General features: G+C 42.0%; 2 protein-coding genes across 2 annotated transcripts in view; both read right to left on the minus strand.

The window, feature by feature from the left end:
- Window positions 1–472: 472 nt before the first annotated feature.
- LOC139731166 (uncharacterized) lies at window positions 473–6,202 on the minus strand. Its single transcript, XM_071642046.1, has 2 exons — window positions 3,735–6,202; window positions 473–1,295 (listed from the first exon to the last, which is right to left on the minus strand). Exons 1-2 carry the CDS (start codon window positions 6,200–6,202, stop codon window positions 497–499), a joined length of 3,267 nt encoding a protein of 1,088 aa, XP_071498147.1. The 3' UTR covers window positions 473–496.
- Window positions 6,203–18,384: 12,182 nt separating this feature from the next.
- LOC139731167 (protein sidekick-2-like) overlaps window positions 18,385–21,858 on the minus strand; it is a 57,709-nt gene continuing 54,235 nt past the window's right edge. The window contains exons 5-7 of the mRNA XM_071642048.1: window positions 19,742–19,853; window positions 18,743–18,924; window positions 18,385–18,413 (exon numbers count right to left, since the gene is read on the minus strand). Of these exons, the coding sequence (XP_071498149.1) occupies window positions 18,385–18,413; window positions 18,743–18,924; window positions 19,742–19,853 (323 nt within the window). The remainder of the gene's footprint in view (window positions 18,414–18,742; window positions 18,925–19,741; window positions 19,854–21,858) is intronic.

Here is a 21,858-nt window from a genome sequence, read left to right on the forward strand (position 1 = left end):
ATGTATAACACACAAAGCCCTATTGCTGTACGAAGTGAATGGTGGATTCTTAATACTTTCTCTAAAACAAGGGGGTAATTGTTCAATGTTTACATTAGCCTCCTGGGGTAGGGGTCTTATCTTTCATTGAACACATGTAGTCTGCAAATTTAGACCTGTTTAACACTTACTAGTTTTCAATCCTAGACCCATTTTGTGGGACAAAAATATAACAAATTCTCACTGCACACTGCTGCAGTGACATGGCTCCTTTAAATGGACCCATTCATTTACCATTCATTACAAATAGAATATTCACTTGATCCCAATTTAGGTACATGGTAGCACACAAAAGTGACATGTAGGTAAAATTAAACATCATACAACATACAGGAATGAATGTTTGCATTTTCGTTTCTCCTGATGCAAATTGGAAACACAACATATTCATTCAGACAAATAGCTCAAAGGCTCCTTGATGGGGATTCGAAACTGGTCTTCTTTAGTGACAGTCCAGTTATTGTTCTGCTGGTAATAACAGTACCAACTTGTGGACAGGTCTCTCCAGTTCACTAGGGGGGCGTTGACGCTTTCCCTCATTGTCCAGCAAGCCGTCGGCCATCAGCACCTTCACCTTCCTGATCAAGCCGTCCTTGCTGGGGTAGACCTCGATGACACGCGCGAGGGGCCACCTGCCACGAGCATCGTCGTTCTCCTTCGCTATCACCACATCTCCAACTGCGAGTTGTCTGCTTGGGCTGACCCACTTCTGGCGGTTCTGCAGTTGCTGAAGATACTCTCTCCTCCACCGTAGCCAGAACTGATTGGTCAAATACTGAACCCTTCGCCACCACTTCCGTGCATACATATCCTCCCGCTGGAACTGTCCTGGAGGTGGTAGGGCAACCTTCGGCTTCATAGTTAGAAGATGAAGCGGTGTCAGCGGCTCGGGTGTTTCATGGTCACTTAAGCCGGATGTGGTCAGGGGTCTGGAATTGATGATGGCCTCTGCCTCTGTCATGAATGTACGAAAGGCCTCATCGTCTAGCTGGCTTCCTGCAGACTTCATCAGCGGCTCTAGGACACGGCGAACTGTCTGGATTTGTCGTTCCCATACACCACCCATATGAGATGCATGTGGTACGTTCATCTTGAATGGAATCCAGTCGCATCCATTCTGCAGTAGGTACTCTTGCACCTCACTCTGGTCCATTTCAGCTAGAGCTTCCCTCAGTTCACTGCGAGCTCCCACAAACATTGTGCCTTGGTCAGAGCGTAGTTGTCTAACAGCTCCTCTCCTGTTCATAAAACGTCGGAGTGCATTTATGAAGGAGCTAGAAGTTAAGCTGCTCGCAGTCTCCAGGTGGACACTTCGCGAAGCCATACAGGTGAAGATAACTCCATAACGCTTCACTTGGCTGCGTCTTTCTTTGACCAAGAAAGGGCCAAAGTAATCGACACCACAGTATGTGAATGGAGCTGAGGGCTCCACTCGATCATCTGGGAGCTCTGCCATCTTCTGCTGCACCATTGGACCACGGCGTCTCCTACACGTCACACAGGAAGAGATGCACTGAGATACTGCTGAAGACCCTCCAATGACCCAGTATCCAGCTTGACGCAGCTCGTTATGAGTCATTCCTCGACCCATGTGGTGGGTTCTCTGATGATGGTGCAGTATGAGCAACTTGCTGATGTGACTCCTGCGGGGCAAGATGATAGGATGCTTAATCTCACTTGAGATGTTGGCTCTGTCGATGCGTCCTCCTACACGGATAATCCCGTCATCGTCTAGATAGGGGTCAAGTCTGTACAAGGCGCTGGTCTTTTTTAGAGAAACATTTCTCAACCTTGCAGCTTGTCTGTCAGCAAACTGTGCCGTGTTGCTAAGTTCTTGGAGTTCTCGCATTTCCTCCGGGAAGCAGTCTTGCTGAACGCTCTTCAGTATTGCCTTCTCGGCGTCTTTCAACATTGATACCATTAATGGTAACAGTGATGGCTTGACTGCGCTGTCCTGTGCAGGAGCATTGGGCTTGACTTCCCTTCTTTGAAGACGTTTCTTCAACTGCAGGCAACGGGCAATAGCCTTACGTGCTTTGTGCCAGCTTGAAAATCTCTGGAATCTGTCGACCTCAAAGTTTTCAGGCGGGGTCTTCCTCTCTGCACCTGTAGCCATGACTGTGGCTCTCCTCACTTCAGGATCGTCCTCCTCTTCTGTGGGGTTCGCACTCATGGTCTTTTGGTTGGGGTTGAAAATTCCATTCTCCCACAGGAACTTGGGTCCCGTCAGCCAGGAACTGCCTTGGACGAGGTGCTGAGCTGTGATACCTCTTGAAGCCTCATCAGCAGGGTTATTGGACGTGTCTATGTAGAACCAGGAATCGGGCTCAGTAAGGTCTCGGATGAGCTGGACTCTGTTTGCCACAAAGACACGGAATCTGCGTGCTTCATTCTTCACATACCCCAGAACCACCTGACTGTCAGTCCAGAAGAATTCTACTACTGACTCATACCTCAACTCTGACTTGAGGAATGCACTGCTTTTGGCTGACAACGTTGCTGCGGTTAGTTCCAACCTTGGAATGGTGACTTGTCTCAACGGAGTTACTCGGGCTTTCCCAATCACAAATGAGCAGTGTGCCTTGTCTTCCTGGTTGATAAGCCGTAGATATGAGCACTGTCCATAACCATCTTGACTGGCATCCGAGAAGTGGTGAAGTTCTACTTGCTTGATGTCTCCGAAACCACTTGGTTTATAGCACCTCATAAACTGCAAGTCATTCAGATGCTGGAGGTCATGAAGCCACTTCTCCCATTCAGGACGCAGTTCATCCGGCATGGGTGCATCCCAGTCTAGGTTCTGTTTGCACATCGATTGCAGGATACGTTTGCCTTTCAGGATTACAGGACCCAGAAATCCACTCGGATCATAGATTGAACTGATGGTGGAAAGCACACCTCGTCTTGAGAAGGGGTTTTTCTTCACCTGAACTCTGAAACTGAAGGTATCATTCTCCACATTCCAAGATACTCCCAGAGCTCTTTCCAGTACAAGCTTGTCAATGTCCAGGTCCACGTCTTGAAGGCTCTTGGCACGCTCTTCTACAGGGAAACCTCTCAGAACTTCTCTGCTGTTTGATACAAATTTGTGGAGCTTGAGACCTGCTTTTGCACAAATAGCTTGGCTGTTCTTCAGCACTTTGATGGCTTCTTCTGGTGTAGGTCTGGAGCTCAGCCCATCATCCACATAAAAGTCATTGCGAATGAAATCTGCTGCATCTGATCCATACTCTTCCTCACCATCATCCGCAGCTCTCATCAACCCGAAGTTGCTGCATCCTGGTGAGCTGGCTGCTCCGAACAAATGGACTTTCATTCGGTATTCCACGACCTCGTTGGTTTCATCTCCATCCTTGTACCACAGGAACCGAAGCAGATTTCTGTCTTCCTCTTTCACATAGAATTGGAGAAACATGCCTTTCACATCAGCCATGAAAGCTACGGCTTCTTTCCGGAATCTGCAGAGTACACCTAGAAGCCCATTCATCAGGTCGGGACCCTGTAGAAGATGATCGTTCAGGGACACGCCTTGGTACTTGGCAGAGCAGTCGAAGACTACTCTAATCTGGTCGGGCTTCCGCGGGTGATACACACCAGTATGAGGGACATAGTTTACTCTACCGTCTTGGACATCCAAGCAGTCAGCTGGCACTCTTTCAGCATAATTCGTCACTACATCCTCCATGAAGGTCTTGTAGTCAGCCAGAAACTTCGGGTTCTTGCGGAATCTGGCAGACAGCTGTCTCCATCTCTTCAGGGCTAGGATCTTGTTGTCCGGAAAACTGGCCTCATCTGACTTCAGGGGCAGGGGCATTTCGTAATGGCCATCACTTTTCTGCCTGATGCCGTCTTCCAGGATGGACATAAATCTAGCCTCTTGAACTGATAGTGCTGCTCCTTTCGGACTTGTCATTTGGAAGTCTTGTTCCACGATCTTGAGAACTGTCTCAGGCGAGAACACTTCCTTCACTTTGGTGGAATGTACAAAGTGGGGATATTCTTGTTTTACTTGGATCCTGTGACATACAACACCATCTTCAGGTTGAGAAGGAGTCTGGCACACTCTGCCCACTACACCCCAGCCGAGCGACGTCCTCATGCCGTAAGGGTCATCTTCTCCACCAGCTATGACTTCTCTCGGTCTGATGGCTCTTGGGCAGTTGTTTCCTATCAACAAAGAAACTTTGATAGCTGGGTTGTATGGCATCAGTTGGTCAGCGATTGGGGCTAGATGTGACCATCTCCTCAGAACATCAGCCTTGGGTATTTGGGAACGCTTGGCTGGGACTTCTTCTCTTGTGAAGCAGGGGGGAAGCTGGATGATTTGTTTCTTGTGGAAGTCTAGGACCTCTAGACCACTGATCTTTTGACATCTCACGTGAGTGCTCTGATGTATTGTCGTCAGCATGAGATCTGTTTCCTGTCCTTGTACTTCCATTTTGTCGCACAGATCCTTAGATACAAATCCAACGTTGGACTGATCGTCAAGTATGGCATACTCAAGATACTCTCTTGATGGATTATCAGCATGTCGAACCCACACTGGCACAATCATACAATGGTCCTTGCCATCTTGATCTGGTAGAGAGCAGACGCTTGTACACTTTGAACTTCCTGATGACTGTTCTGCCTTTTCCCGGTGAAGACAGGTCAAGTGGGCTTCGCCGCACTTCTTGCACTTGCGTTTCTTGGTACATTCTTTCACAAGGTGAGAACTACTCTCACCGCATCCCATGCACAAGTACTTTTGGAAAAAGAATGCCTTCTTGGCATGGTAGGACTTCTTCTGAAAAGATGGGCAGTCATCAAGGTGGTGGTCTTGTTTGCAACATGGGCAGGATGAGTACTCTATCCGCTTGTTCGTTTCAGCAGATGTAGAAAAAGACCGTCCTTGAAAGGTCTTGGACTTTGATGGGACTGACTTCTGCTTGGATTCATCCGGTCTAGAATGTTCCAACTCTGGAATATTCGCTTTCTCTGCAGCGCTTCTCACAAACTCCGTGAATCTCGCGAATGTTGGATACGTGCCATACCCACACCGTTGCCATTTATCGACTTCGTCTCTCCACTTGCGTTCCAGGTAGAAAGGCAGCTTCATCACCAACTTGACATTCTCTTGTGGATAGTCAAGTATACCAAGAGAGTCAACCGTCATTTTAGCAACACTGACTTGTTGCAAGAAGTCTGCAAATGATCGCAATCCACCTGGGTTCCTGTCTGATATCCTTGGCCAAGAATTGAGTTTCTTCATGAACGCTGAAGACACGATGCTGGTATTGCCATATCTGTTGGCGAGAGACTCCCTTGCCTTCAAATACGCCTCATCTGTACCCAGTAGGAGATAGTGCTCTACCACCGTCTTCGCCTCTCCAGTAACATGGTTATTCAACAGGTTAAGCTTCGTTGCCGTGTCCAGAGGTTTTGAATCAACAAAGCTTGAAAAGGCATTCCTCCACAATGGGTATCGTAGTGGATCACCATCAAACACAGGGACATCTATCTTGGGGAGCTGACTTGCTGCAGCCACTTGTTGACTGGTGGCATTTTGTTGCATGATCATATTTGCCACATGAGCGAGGGATTCTGCAACCTTTTCCATCCCAGATGAGGTGACTGTATCCTGTGTCACAGGTTTTGCCTGACCAACTTCAGGAACTACGGGATTTGCGTCCTTAACATCCACATCATCTACTGGCTGTGAATTGAAGAATCTCTGCACTGATTCTTCCCTGCTCTCCCGTGGTAACAAGATGTTGCTGGATCTAGACGTTTCTGTAAGATCATCATCCTCTGACTCATCTAACTCAGGTAATTTCTGCTCAAGCTGTTTCTTTATCCTCAATCGCTTCAATTCCATCTTGGCCTTTTGCATCTTTATGGCATGCTCATGTTCCCTCTGCAGAATCTCGATCTGATCCTCTTTGTCCATCACATCTAGTTCCGCTTGAAATGCTTTCATTAGCCTTTCACTCTTGACTGATTTTCCTTTGCTTGATACACTCCTCCTTGAAGTTAACTTTTTCTCATCTCCAATCATCATTTCCGGCAGTGATTTAGACAAGATTTCACCCTTCACGGATGAGTGATCGTGACCAGCTGAACTCTCAGCCTTACTGTCCACCTTGGACTGATCAAGTATACTGGAAACATTCGCGGCAGCCATAATGTTACTCACTGTATTAGTACTCCAATACTTGTTCTGTTGAAACTACAGATCATACAATTCAAAGGAATTCAGAACTTTCCGAATCCCATCGACGTTGGAAACTGTTCCAATTGATGACAGTGACGCGATGCTCATCGCTCGTTAGACAACAGTCCGCTTTATTTGTTGGACGACAGTCCAATTTGATTGTTATTGTGACTGCCTCCGGGACAACTCGTACCACGGAGGAGTTTCCACTGTTCATTCAAACAACCCTCCTTAGTTGTTATTCACAAGGTCAAACACGAAGCAAGGTGACATCCGGTTACCGTGACAAATACTTGTTTATTACGCTAACACACTGATGTTTCCAATATGAAATTCCAGTCAACTCTTCAGTTATGGACTTCCAGTCACTGAGCTTCACTTTAGATAACGACCTTCGATTCATATGCACCTTCAGTTCATACCGACCTTCAGATAACAATCTGAAATATAATACACAAAACCAAAGTTTTACAATTACGTTTGAAGTGTACATGAATGGCTTCATAAAATGTTACATAATTTAACACCATTTTAGCTCATTTAAAGTCTAATAACATAATCTACCAATAATCTATATCACTAACTTAAAATACATTATTATCGTTCACTTTACTCACCAATCATAAACCAAACTTATCCATGCTTTATGGTTTTCTGAATTAACTGTTCTGTAATCAACTAATTCCTCAACTATTTATATTATTTATATACTTTACTAAAATCTAATTCCAATATTATCCAAAACTTATTCACTTATAAACTTTCATAACTTCAATCATATTTTAACTTATCATTAAAGTTATTATTACATAAATCAACATTAAAATTCTCAAACTTTTCCTTATGTATCACTGTCCATAACAGAATACACAAAATAAACTTTTCTATTAACTCAAAATTATTAACTATAACTAATTACTATATTAAAACCTTAATTATAACTTCATAAAACTATAACACAAAAGCCTAACAATTATAAACACTATACACCAGCTAACAACTTGTCAACCACTGTCAAAACTAACTCAATTACGTTAAATTATAATCTCAAATCATTAAAAATGTGTGTCAATGTGTTTCTACTAAACATCCATGGCTTATAACACAAAAACATGTTACACAATCTAATGCTTGACAGTATCAGTACATTGTACTTCTGCACTTCTCTAATAACACTTGTGAGACTATAACTCATTAACCAAAACCACCTACAGTAATGTAGCAAAAAGGTATAATACACTGTACATCCCTACCATTCCGCTATACATTCATACTTCTAAGGCACAAGCACATACTGCTTACAGAATGAGAGAGTAAGAGAGAGAGAGGAGAGAGAGGAGAGAAAGAGGGGAGAGAGAGACCAGTGTGCATGGGGCATTGCTGGCTTCTTCTTTGTCTACTCCCATTTGTCTACAGAGATTTGGCAAATCAAATCCTGCTCTGTAAATATTCCTTTACAATCTACTCATTCACTAACATGATCACACATCATCATAAGCTATAAAACATTGTAAAGAAGTTAGTTTCTTACCAAATTCGGGCCTGTTGTTTTCCCACAAAACTTGAACAAACTTGTTAGACTGCTGCAACTTTGCAAGCTTTCACTGGAACTGTGAATACTGTCACTAAACAGCTTGCCACGTCCACCCATAATACTGCATACATGTATAACACACAAAGCCCTATTGCTGTACGAAGTGAATGGTGGATTCTTAATACTTTCTCTAAAACAAGGGGGTAATTGTTCAATGTTTACATTAGCCTCCTGGGGTAGGGGTCTTATCTTTCATTGAACACATGTAGTCTGCAAATTTAGACCTGTTTAACACTTACTAGTTTTCAATCCTAGACCCATTTTGTAGGACAAAAATATAACAAATTCTCACTGCACACTGCTGCAGTGACAATATACATTATTTCTATTCTTTAACAAAACAGCATAAATATGTGAACATCCTTTAGAATGTTTTATAACCAATTGTAAAATATCAGGTATAATTGGTTGACAAAACTTTTCCATATTATTCATACTTCTATCACAACCTGCTTTTTTAACCGCATGACATATTCCAAAATAATCTAAAAAATTAACGTCAACATCATATTTCCTCTTAAAGGCAGTAAATGATAATACATTTCCTTCTTCATCTAACAAATCATTAACGAAACGAATTCCTTTTTGATACCACTTTCGTTTAAAAACCGAAGCATTTCCTATAGTAATCTTATTATTTTTCCACAAAGGTTGACACTGAAAATTATTACAATAAACCGAAAGTAATTCGCCGTAAGCTGCGAATACTTCTTTCCAAAAGGGATTACACGTATGTGAGGCTTGTTCAAAGAAAAAAGCATTTCCGAGACTCATGTCTAATTGATGGGTACGGGGTAAAAATATACTCAATAATTTTTCTGACCATTTATCCGTTGTAAATAACAATCGCCTAATCCATGATATTTTCAGTGCTGTAACCTGTGTGTAAATATTTATCATTTTCACTCCACCTTGTGCGTATGTCTGAGACATTTGAATTCTGTTTATTTTATCCGGCTTCCTTTCCCATATAAAACTATAAAACATATCATTTATCTCATTCAAAAAATTACCTTTAGGACTTGGCAAAGACAAAAACAAATAATTCAATTTTGATAACAACAATGACTTAATAACTACAATTCTACCAAGCACTGTTAAAGAGCGTTTACGCCAAGAGTTCATTTGTTTCCTAATCACTTCCATTTTGTCATAATAATTATACTGAACAGTTCTCTCTAAATCAACAAAAAAATGTATACCCAGATACTTAAAACCTCCTTCATACACCCAATGAAAATTCCTTTCAGGCAACATTCTATCTTCTTTATTCTTACATTTCCCTATCCATATTACTTTTGTTTTATTTTCATTGATTTTTAAACCAGATATATTTGCAAATCTATCTACAATATTCGTTGCTATAAATAAATCCTTCTCTGTACCATTTAATGTCAACAGTGTATCATCCGCATATTGAACTATTCTATGAAACATATTATCTATTTTTATCCCTTCAAATGAATTAGGTCCAGAAATCATCAAATTTAATATTTCACTGCACAACAAAAATATATATGGAGAAAGAGGGTCGCCTTGCCTGCAACCTCTTTCTATTTTAAATCTCTCAGTAAAAAAACCATTAATCTGAGCAGACGAAAAAGCATCAGCATATAAAATATTTATCCAAGAAATTATTGAGGGACCGAAATTGAAAAATGACATCACTTTTGTTATAAACTCATGAGAGATTGAATCGAAAGCTTTTTCAAAATCAATCAATAATAATAATGCTGGAATATCTTTGACATCTGTATACAAAATCAAATCATATAAACGGCGAATATTCTCTCCAATAAATGTACCTGATAAAAACCCCTTCTGGTTTTCACTTATCACAAAAAACAAAACCTTCTTAATTCGATTCGCAATACATCCCGATGCTAATTTATAAACTACATTCAACAAAGAAATTGGTCGCCAATTTTTCAAATAATACTTATCTTTATCTTCTTTAGGAATCAAAGTTAAAACACCCAATTTTTGAGAAAAAGACATATTTTCCTCTGTATATGCATAATTCAATGATCTCAACACTAAAAACCTCAAATCTTCCCAAAATACTCTAAAAAATTCTACAGTAAATCCATCCATTCCAGGTGACTTATTATTTTTCATACCTATTTTTACCCACGCCGATGAAAATCGGCAGGGGGTTATGTAAAGGGTTCCGTATGTTTGTTTGTTTGTTTGTTTGTTTGTTTGTTTTTTTGGTTTTTTGTTTGTTTGTTTGTTTGTTTGTTTGTTTGTTTGTTTGTTTGTGTACAAGATAACGAGAACGGGTAAACGGATTTGCACGAAATGTTCAGGGAATGTTTGGATAATGACAGGAAAGAATCGATTAGATTTTGGTGATAATCGGTTGACCCTTGCAAATTCTGTGTGACCTTGAAGTTTTGACCCCATGGTATAGTGACCATTCTGAAAATTTCCCGTTTCTCACTTTGCGATTTTCCGCTACCATACGAACACATAAACTCCCCAACGATCCGACTTCGCTGCTCAAATGTTCGTAAGAATTCCGAAATTTACGTTTAGGCCTATTTGAGGGACTATGTCCTTCTAGATTTATGAAAGTTCGTTCTCCGTCATCACAAACTGGCCCGTATTTTGATGATTTTTCAAATTAACATTGATTGTTTTTTTCGTTGGAGGAGCATTTTGCTCGGTCGCAGTCACACTGCACGATATGCGTGCTCAATATCAATGCGTGTGCAAGGCCGCTGAAAATGCATCGCGCTCTACACTGTTGGTGCAAAATTGCACCGGGGACGTTGCGGCGCTCGTTGGTGGCCGAATACTGGTGCAGTAGACATTTGCATTCAACCCTTGCATTGAATAATTCCCGTAGACACTAATCATAGGGGTAATTGCCTAGGGGGTACGTAAATTTTGTTTTTCTTTTTTGCTTTTGTGGATACCATCAAAGATCGTACACTCATACGACCTTTGATATTTGATGATTTTTCAAATTAACATTGATTGTTTTTTTCGTTGGAGGAGCATTTTGCTCGGTCGCAGTCACACTGCACGATATGCGTGCTCAATGTCAATGCGTGTGCAAGGCCGCTGAAAATGCATCGCGCTCTACACTGTTGGTGCAAAATTGCACCGGGGACGTTGCGGCGCTCGTTGGTGGCCGAATACTGGTGCAGTAGACATTTGCATTCAACCCTTGCATTGAATAATTCCCGTAGACACTAATCATAGGGGTAATTGCCTAGGGGGTACGTAAATTTTGTTTTTCTTTTTTGCTTTTGTGGATACCATCAAAGATCGTACACTCATACGACCTTTGATATTTGATGATTTTTCAAATTAACATTGATTGTTTTTTTCGTTGGAGGAGCATTTTGCTCGGTCGCAGTCACACTGCACGATATGCGTGCTCAATGTCAATGCGTGTGCAAGGCCGCTGAAAATGCATCGCGCTCTACACTGTTGGTGCAAAATTGCACCGGGGACGTTGCGGCGCTCGTTGGTGGCCGAATACTGGTGCAGTAGACATTTGCATTCAACCCTTGCATTGAATAATTCCCGTAGACACTAATCATAGGGGTAATTGCCTAGGGGGTACGTAAATTTTGTTTTTCTTTTTTGCTTTTGTGGATACCATCAAAGATCGTACACTCATACGACCTTTGATATTTGATGATTTTTCAAATTAACATTGATTGTTTTTTTCGTTGGAGGAGCATTTTGCTCGGTCGCAGTCACACTGCACGATATGCGTGCTCAATGTCAATGCGTGTGCAAGGCCGCTGAAAATGCATCGCGCTCTACACTGTTGGTGCAAAATTGCACCGGGGACGTTGCGGCGCTCGTTGGTGGCCGAATACTGGTGCAGTAGACATTTGCATTCAACCCTTGCATTGAATAATTCCCGTAGACACTAATCATAGGGGTAATTGCCTAGGGGGTACGTAAATTTTGTTTTTCTTTTTTGCTTTTGTGGATACCATCAAAGATCGTACACTCATATGACCTTTGATATCATCACACTCTCGGCTTGCTATAATCAAAATATCCCGCAAGAAAACGGCGTATTTCTCGATTTTTAGCGCTTTTTCCGCGACCTGTCGCGTAGACAATACTCTTAAAACTGGACTTAATTCGCGCGCGCTTGGAAAAGTTCCGATTCTGCACTTTTGACGGTGGAATTTGGGATTTTCGATGGATTTTTGGAGGAGACTTAAGGACTTTCCTGTACGTGAATGAGTGTTAATACCGTATGTGTAATGATGTGATTTGCGTGTGATGTGACTGTAGAACCAAAGATCGTACACTTCAGTGTACGATCTTTGGTAGAACTCACTGGCTGGTGATAAAGCACACTGGCAATTAAGTGGCCGAATTCTGGTAGATGACCGAATGCACATTATGTTTACCCCGACTTTGTACTTAGGCGTGGGTCTGCCGCCTTTGACGGCCCCTCTCTAGTTTCTTCTTTTTTTGGGTGGTGGTGGGGGTTTGAAATCAAAGCAACTGACTAGAAGCAATTTGATTGAGAGTGAACACATATTCAGAGTAATGAAATATTTTAGCATATCAATTAGCAAAGCATCCCATCAGATGTATAAGGTCTGTACTGATTATTGTACTTGTGTAAACCAGGGAGGTGATTTAACGCTTGATTCTGTGTGAATTGGGTTAAATGAATTAACATGCCAGTGGATGGGAAATAGTGGTGGGATTCAGGGGGTGGGGAGGGCAGCTGAGAGAGGTGAGGAGGAGTGACGAGCCACTCAAGAGAAAAAATGAACTTTGGAGAACTCATCATCATGTCCTCACAGCCACTGGTGCTATTAAAACTCAGTCTAGAAAATGTTTCTCGCACAGCCTGCTGTGGAAGGTAAGACGATCGGGGAGCTATCATTGACCGGCCCGGTTCTTTTATAGTTCCAGGAATGTTCCAGCAGCACGGAATCGTAAACACTATCACCTTTCTGTCTTGTTCCGAGGGATGTTTTCATTTGCTCCGCCTGATGCCCCATGCTGCACAATTAATAAATACATCCGAGTCTGGGTTATGAAATCCAATATCTCGGTGCGTGGCCGCCCCACTGCTCTTTCCTCATCTGGTTCTGTTGTCTTGTGATACACCCAAAGCATGCTGGCTGGCATAGCATCACTGCCTTCATCATGCTTTCTTAACCCTCAAAACCATCTTCACAAAGCTGCCACCTGTCCTACGAGAAAGACGATCCTTTGTGCCCCGTAGGTGTTTGGATGAATGCAACATGGAGGTTCAAAATATGAAATGTATGCTAACAAACTGCACAGAAGACTTTTCTGTTCATAGGATGCTTTAAAAAACAAGAGACCCGCGGGTCTAGCGCTCACCTGAGTATCGCAAGTTCACCTTTCACGCAGTCACTAATCTAAATCATTCACAGCTCTACCAAAATTTGACCAGGCATTCTCAAGTAGAAGATGAAAATGTACAAAAAGGGCCCAAGTTTTTTAAGATTCCTTAATTTGGGGAGATTGGGGCCCCCTGGGGCCCTCTGGGTGGGGCATCGTGCCCATTTTCATAAATTGAGATCCTGAGCCCCTAGGGATGCTACCTGCCAAGTCTGACAAAAATACATCATGAGGTTTTCAGGAAGAAGATGAAAATTCAGGCCCCCATTTGGACCTTCCCAACCAATCCCCCCCCCCCCCTGCCCCCAAGAGGGGCACCCCTGGATCTCCTATGAACAAACTTGAAACTACAGTCATTAATGTACTCACTCATAGTATTATCTTAGCTCTATAACTTCTGATTCTAGAGAAGATTTTTAAAGATTCCTTCATTTTGAAGGTTTGGGCCCCCCTTGGGGCCCCCTGGGTGGGGCATGGTGCCCATTTGAACAAATTGAGATCCTAACCCCCTAGGGATGCTACCTGCCAAGTTTGGTGAAAATGGGTCATGGGGTTCTCAAGAAGAAGATAAAAATGTACAATTTAGGCCCTATTAGGACCCCACCTCACCCCCTCCCCTGGGTCCCAAGGGAGGCACCCCTGATTCTGCCATGAACAAACTTGAAACTGCAGTCATCAATGTACAAACTCATAGTATTAACTTAGCTCTATCACTTCTGGTTTTAGAGAAGAAAATGTTGACAGATTCCTTAATTTTGGGGCGTTTGGGCCCCCTGGGGGCCCCCTGGGTGGGGCATGGTGCCCATTTTAACAAATTGAGTTCCTAACCCCCTAGGGATGCTACCTGCCAAGTTTGGTGAAAATGGGTCATGGGATTCTCAAGAAGAAGATGAAAATGTACAATTTAGGCCCCTTTAGAACCCCTCCCCACCGCCCTCCCCTGGGTCCCAAGGGGGGCACCCCTGATTCTGCCATGAACAAACTTGAAACTACAATCATCAATGTACTAACCCATAGTACTAACTTAGCTCTATCACTTCTGGTTCTAGAGAAGAAGATTTTGACAGATTCCTTAATTTTGGGGGGTTTGGGCCCCCCTGGGGGCCCCCTGGGTGGGGCATGGTGCCCATTTTAACAATTTGAGTTCCTAACCCCCTAGGGATGCTACCTGCCAAGTTTGATGAAAATCAGTCTTGGGGTTTTCAAGAAGAAGATGAAGATGTAAAAAGTTTACGCACGACAGACGACGGACGACACACGACGCACGACGCACGACGCACGACGCACGACGGACGCCGGACGAAGGGCGATCGCAATAGCTCACTTGAGCCTTTGGCTCAGGTGAGCTAAAAAAATAATAAAACATTCTGGAAGCATCTCCTCACGATTATCTGTGTGACCATTTAAGTCTCTTGCAAAAGAACAGAACTTTGGAGAATGAGGGGAAAAACAGATCTGTCAGAAGACCATGACCATTTACCTTATTTTATCTGGTTTCTCAAAATATCTGGATATAAAACAAGAAATATGAAAGCTGGGACCTGTAAAATCCTCAATATATAGGAGAATTTTGTATATCCAACCTCCATAAAACAAAGTTTCACTGTACATGGCTACCATGAGAGAATTACTAGTTTCTAACTTCTGCATACCCTATTCATTTTTCCGTGTGTGTATTGTGTGTTTGTCTGTCTATCTGTTTGTGTGAGTGTCTGTGATTGTCTGTATTTGGGCATCTGTGCATCTGTGTGTCTGTGTCTGTGTCTGTCTCCGTGCTTGTCTTTTTACACGTATGTCAGGACTCCATAAAGTTTGCCGCATTATTTCAGTCTTTTATAACGCAACCTCCCTATAGTGTGTGGTAACACAGATCATGTCAAAACTGCACAGCACAGTTGCTGGTTGTTTACTCCACACTGATACACTTTATCTGTACCTATAAATCATTAGAACACTTGGTTTTTATAGAAGGATTATTCTTAAACATCAGCTGACTGGAAATGGCATTGGAAGATGGTATGTTATGCAATTTCCACTGAACAATTCACCAGCATATAGACATACAATGTAGCAACTGACATTTGAAAAATGTTGGAAACTTCTACTGGTATCATGAGCAATAACAGCAACATTTTCCCCAAACTGCATACATATACATATATATATATCTCAACTAAGAAATAACTTATAGATTATTTTCTAGATTTCTGAGTGTGAGCTTGGATTTCTAACTGCTGAGAGCATACACTCTTGTTTGCAAAAGATATCCCCTTTTCTGCCCATTATGTGTGGTAGAATCCTCTCTACCCTATAGGTATGACCACATCCTCATAAACCTTAATACAGGTCTTTTGTAAGTTCTGTTGTATTTTTGCATTTAATACTTGCCCATTATCGGGAACTTTCTCGAGCATAAACAGATGTAATTCTCTCCGACTTTCTATGCTGTGCAAGATGAGAGTTCGCGTAAACATTGAGATGGCATCACGAACTTCTCGAACCATTTACATTGGGATGAACAATTATCACCAGTCTGACAGACCTGCAGAGGATAAACTCGTTCGTTGAAAGCGAGCAGCTGAAAGAGCCCCGAACTGGGAGCGATCAAATGAAAAGTGATAATGCCAAGGTGTGTCATTCGGGGATGACTCTGCTGTAGTCCCATCAATTTATTTCTGAGGTTGGCGGCTCTGGAAAAGAGGGGGCCACAAGACTCCTGCCGTGATTCAATCTCGTAAATGGGGAGGGCAGTATACACAGTCGTATCCGTTGCGTAAACTAGCTGTCTAGTGTGGAACGGTAGAGGACATGTGACCCGTCTCTGCAAATAAACAGCCTTTGCCAGATTTTCCTTCCCTCACATTTGGGGCCGTGTTAATTTGTGAGTCATTTGTTTGAAATGGGAATATACAATTTGAAAAGCCTGCACCGCATCAAAAGAGTTATGTTCACATTTGCTCTTCCCGGTATCTTAAAAAGCCTAATTCAAGACTATATCTGATTTACTTTTTCCTCCTACTTATCTTTACAACTCTTTCTCTCTTTTTTTTTTTTACTTTTTTTTTCCATGCATTTACGTCAATAGAATGGATATTTATTGCTGTAATTTGTGATATCCATTACACAAGACATCTCAATCTCTACCTTAGCATACACTGTATCAGCATTCTGTATAGTTAAGAGCTGAGAATTTATTCTTTTTTAATCTTTGTCTTGCTGAATGAGTATGCATCCTCTTTCTATATCATCTGATTTAGTCTATGCATGAAATGTTCACAAGAGTATTTGTGTCTATGTTAAATACACTGTGTACTTGGAATTTGTACTGCAAAATTGCTTTATCATAATAGATCACTCTCTTATTTCTCACAGTGCCCTGGTAGAAATTCATGTGATCGCCTTTTTATGATTTCATAAGTACAATGATTGCATCAAAGATTAGTGAATAGTTTTGTTATTTAATTCCAAATGTTTCCAATAAACAGTATTGGTGTTGATATTCATCAAATAAAATGAAACAGAACAGGTGAATATATTCCACTTCTGATGAACTTACTCAGTACATCCCTAAACTTACACACACCCACACATGCACACACACAAAAAAAAAAGAAAAAAAAAAAGGCCAACACACATGGCCACACAAAACCATGCGGTAAGAGGCGCAGCCATTTGGTCTCTTTAGATCCTGTGGGCCACTCACATTCATTGGTGCTGGCTGTCAAGTGTTTGGCCTGGATTGTGTGACAGGCATCATTAGCACTATGTAATCTATGCTGAGCACAATATGCCATCCTCTTGCACGTGTGTGGCATATGTGTGTGTGTGTGTGTGTGCGTGTGTGTGTGTGTGTGTGTGTGTGTGTGCGTGTGTGTGTGTGTGTGTGTGTGTGTGTCTAAGGGATGGAGCATTCATGAAGTTTGCACACTTCTTTCTCTACTTTACATTTTGATGTAACTAACATAACAACTTGAAGATGGCCCTCGTGTACAGCTTCTTCCTACAACTTCAGTTTCTTAATTTGCATACACAGTAGCTTTCAAAATCTAAAATAGTGAGTGCAGAGCTCAAAAGTACTGGAAAAGTCATCAGAAGTGGCTTCAATGGCTTGATGTGTTCTTAGTACTGTACACACTTTTTATCTCCAACTTCAGAGACTGGGGGTTTCCCCTTTTCACAAGCTTCTGGCACTCTTGTGCTTTGTCCTTCCCATTTATACAGCTGCACTAGTTATCAGTTTGACTGAATGAAGACTCAATTCGAAGATGGCAGTACCAATGACATTTTACTGAGTCACTGCAGTAAATAATGCCACTTTTAAGGGTTTAAATCTAGCCAACTCGTGTGACATAACTTTACAGTATATCTATAAACTAAAAAAAAAAAAAAGTATTTGCGTGATTGATGTCTTGCACTGCTGTAGAAAACTGACTTCAATTACATTTTTTTCTTCTGCTTTTGTTTTTTCCACTTTTTCTCTTTTGATTTGATTGGTTAAAGAAGAAAACAGTCTTTTACTCCAATTTTCCTGTTTGATTTGATTGATTAAAAAAACATACTTTAGTATTTTTTTCTGAAAGTCTTTTACTCCCTGTTTTACTTTGCGGGGAAATTGAGAGATGGTGTTCCTTCACTGGCAGGGAAGTCATAAGGAGTCATATGTGCTACCAGACACCCCGCCTTCTCAAGTGATTATCCTCCGACACATGGCAGCTTGCCAAGCGAGGCCTGCCACATCGCACATTTGCGCTCTCTCCACAGATTTCTTTCTCACCTCGACACGCCGCTCCCACAGCAATAGCAGGCAGAAAGCCCGGTGAAGACGGGCTGTTTGGCAACGTTTTTTTTCAAATTGCGGTATCAACTTTTTAACGGACTGTTCTCCAGGGGTGGCACGGTCTCTTTATTTTCTCAAGCATTTCCGATTGCTAGCTCGCAAATTCATCACCCAAGCATCCAATTTCCAGGGGGGGGGGGGGGCGCGAGATCGGAGGAGGCAAGCACAGCTGTGTCGTGACAGTCAGCAACATGACGGCAAAAACACCAGCTCGGTCGCTACCAAACACAAAAGTCAAAGTTGCATCTACTCCCTTCTGTCGTCAGGGATGGGAACAGAAAAAAATGGAAGGGGGTGTCTACTCTTGTGCTTTTGATTCAAACGTGGAATGCCCCTGTGATGTATCCCTTGATGAAGCTAAAACAGACAGGCACTCTCAGAGTTTGCTGTCAAGTGCACATGTGGGGGGAAAAAAGGTGCTAATTCAATAAAGGTGAGACAGTCTGAGGCTTTCTTGCAAACCGGTCGCCTAATCAGCTCCTCAAATATAAAACAAACAAAACAAGACTTCTGTTGTAGCAAAATCTGGAAGCACAAACAGGACTTCTGTTTGTATATTTTTCTTTAAAAAAACATTATAACTACATTCGCCAAAAAAGACAAAACACATACACACGTACATGATGGTGCAAAAGAAGAAGAAAAATAAGGGGGTAAAAGAAGGACATTAAAAAAAAATTATGGCTAAAAATTTCATAAAGTTAGTATGACTTACTGTAGTAGGTGAGGTCAGCTGTGGCGGAGATGGAATCAAAGCTGGACCCAAGTAGCTGGACGTCGCACCGGTACGAGCCTGCATCCATCTCTGTCGGGTTGAAGATGGCATAGACGGGATTTGACCCCTGCTGCCGCATGGCACCATCCTTGTACCACGTGACCTGGATAGCTGTCAGAGGCCTTGAGAGACCAACACGGAAATCAAAACACACATATCATAATTACTTATTCTGACTAAAAAAGAATTACCACGGTAACTTTAGACAGACGATGACCCACTGCAGGCAAACAACTACTTTGAGAGAAATCAAGTGGAGGGATATCATAAGTGCATTCCTTGAAAGGGAAACTCTCAATTATATATTGTATTTTGATTTCCATTTAGTTGTTACGACTTACATTCCATGAGTATCAAGCTATCAAAGTACCATGTATACTAAATTGAGAGTAAGACCAGAGAGGAATGTATTCATCCAAGAGGTGTCGTACATGAATCAGCTTCAAGAATGCTTTGTGAAATTAATGCCGAGAATGATTCACCCAATCACTGCTTTAAATCATTCCGAGAGCTACATGTTACTTTCAGTTCCTTTGTGAGTGTTATAGTATCAAAATGATCCTTAACATATTTTATTTCATACACTATGTTGAAATAAGAAAACAAATATGTCTATTCAAACTGCAAGTTTGTCTATGCAGTACCTACTTAAAATCATTATACTGCAAATCACCGCGAATACCCCCTATGATTTCCTGTGCATCACTGATGACATTTGGAGGACAAACAAACAAAACAAACTTGCACTATTCATATCAAAGACAAAAAAATCACACACATATATCTAAATTGATTAAGAAGAGAATGAAGGGATCTTGTTCATGTAGTGCGAAAGCTTGGTGTGACCACTGCCTTTAAGCCACCCAACTGACACAATGAAATCTCTCGTTATGGTTCTTGTACTACAGTCCTTGAAAGACAGAGATGTGGGCAACTCACACTGCATTCACAATGCACTCCATCTCGACGAAAGTCTGTCCCGGCGTTACCACCGTGTCCTTTGGGGGAATAACCAGCGAGGGTTGAACGAACGGAGCAGTGGGAAAAGTACCTGGAGGGGGAAAGGAAAGAGAAAAGGGAAGAAAAAATTAATCAGTGATCACTGCCAAATTGGCAATCCCTGTGATTAGATTGCCAAGATGGATACAGTGTTTGCAATTTACTTGTAGTCTGGTTTTTTGTTTTTTGGTTTTTTTTTAGGGGGGGGGGGGGGTTGCTTCGTTGTTGTTGTTTTTTTCCCCACTTTTTTATATCAAATCTGCAAGGAAGACCGAAGAAGAATCGGTCATACAAGTATGACAACATCAAAGCAGGTTTTTCAGATTTGGTGCTACTGTCTAGAACAAAAGCCGACTCCATGTTAGACTTGATTTCAATTAGATAAGCAGTGCTGATATACTAAATACTTTATTTATTGGATATGTCATGATGATCAATATCAATGACCAGTGAGAAAAACAAATCAAGTTCCTGTACCTCACAGAAAGATTTAGAAGAAACTTTCGCTGCTCAAATTGTCCATTAATGGTTGTTATTAATAAAGAGGACAGTCATTTGGTTTTTCTTTGACACTTTTTTTGTTGTTGCTGTTTTTGAGACTTTCTTGTTATGAGGGGTGGGTTTTATGTCAGTTGTCATGAGCATAGAGTAGAGTTGCCCTTTACACAAGATGTGTGAACTAGTGCACGAAAAGTATACATTAAAGACCTAATAAAATGCTTGCAAAATGTTTTAATATGCAAAAGAAATGTAAAATATATGTCATGATTATCAATGTAAATATGTTGTCAGTGTCGTTCCGGTTTTTATCGCTTCTAGAAACTCCCCCAAATATCACATTTTTGGAGGACCCCGTTGCAGCTTTTGCGAAAAAGATAGTCACGTGACCAACACCCCTGAACCGATTGATGACGTATAAGCACGGAGTTGTGCTCAGTTAGCAGACGCCGCTCAGCACAAGCACTCAGATTACTAGCATGGTACACGCGCGTACACGATAGCTAGCCCGGCCAGGCCCGGGCCCCGCGGGATGTGCGCTCCCGGTCGACCCACTGACTGTCGACATGTACGCATTACCACGTACATTATCACTAAGTTAGCTTGCACAGATACCTGGTACCTCGAGCATAATGTCTTCCCCTATATGGGTAAACCTCGACATTGATGATGATGATGAAGACTGCAGCTCTGACGATAGCGGAGAAGAAGAGGAGGCACATGAAGTTGAAGGGGAAGATGGGGAGGGAGAGACAGCCGATGAACCAGAACGTTATCGTGGGGCTGCACCGTACCTTACCGATATGAACCAGCTGCATCTCCCCCGCTGCCAGTGCAAGAGCGTATGAACATGGCACCAAGCCCGAGAATAGACCTCACGGAAACGATCGCCTGGGAAATACAGAGTGGTATGTCTGGTGTGCCCCCATATAGTTTAACGTTAGAAAAGATATACTGTATTCTACATGATTGACATTGTAAGTTGTAACTGTTTGTCTAGTAAGTAGATTAGAAGAACAGGCCCAGCTCGCTCACAAAGTGAGCGGCTACTTCGGCCGCAGCAAGCAAGCGGGAGCGTCCCGGCCGTGGCCTGGCCCGTCGGCCGGCGCTTACAAGTTAAACTACCAGTAGTAGTCTAGAAGTAGATCTAGTAGCAGTCTACTAGTAGTTATAGTAGTCTACTAGTATAGTCTACTAGTACTACTACTAGTAGTAGTACTATTACCACTACGGCACTAGGTCTAGTAGACTAGTAAGTAGTAATAGCAGAATCTTTGGTAGTAGTACAGAGGCTACACTCTAACGCCTAACGGTTAGGGGGATATGTTGTTACAGGGTGGGTCATGGCTCAAAAAAAAAAAAGAAAAAAAAAGGCCTAACCAGTTTCCCATAGTCAGTTTCTGCAATATTTGTTATCAGTAATTTAGATGCGCCATTTTTAAAGAAAAACGATACCAAGAATTATCGTCAATTTTGGTCGAGAAGTTTTTGTTTTATGCTAAAAATCATACTGTGGAAGGAAGCCCAAACGCCGTGCTTATCTACCGATGAATGCCACG

This window comes from Diadema antillarum, unplaced genomic scaffold (genome assembly GCF_040938485.1).
Source record: "Diadema antillarum isolate AM-2024a unplaced genomic scaffold, OU_Dant_1.0 seq00000364_RagTag, whole genome shotgun sequence".
Classification (NCBI taxonomy): domain Eukaryota; kingdom Metazoa; phylum Echinodermata; class Echinoidea; order Diadematoida; family Diadematidae; genus Diadema; species Diadema antillarum.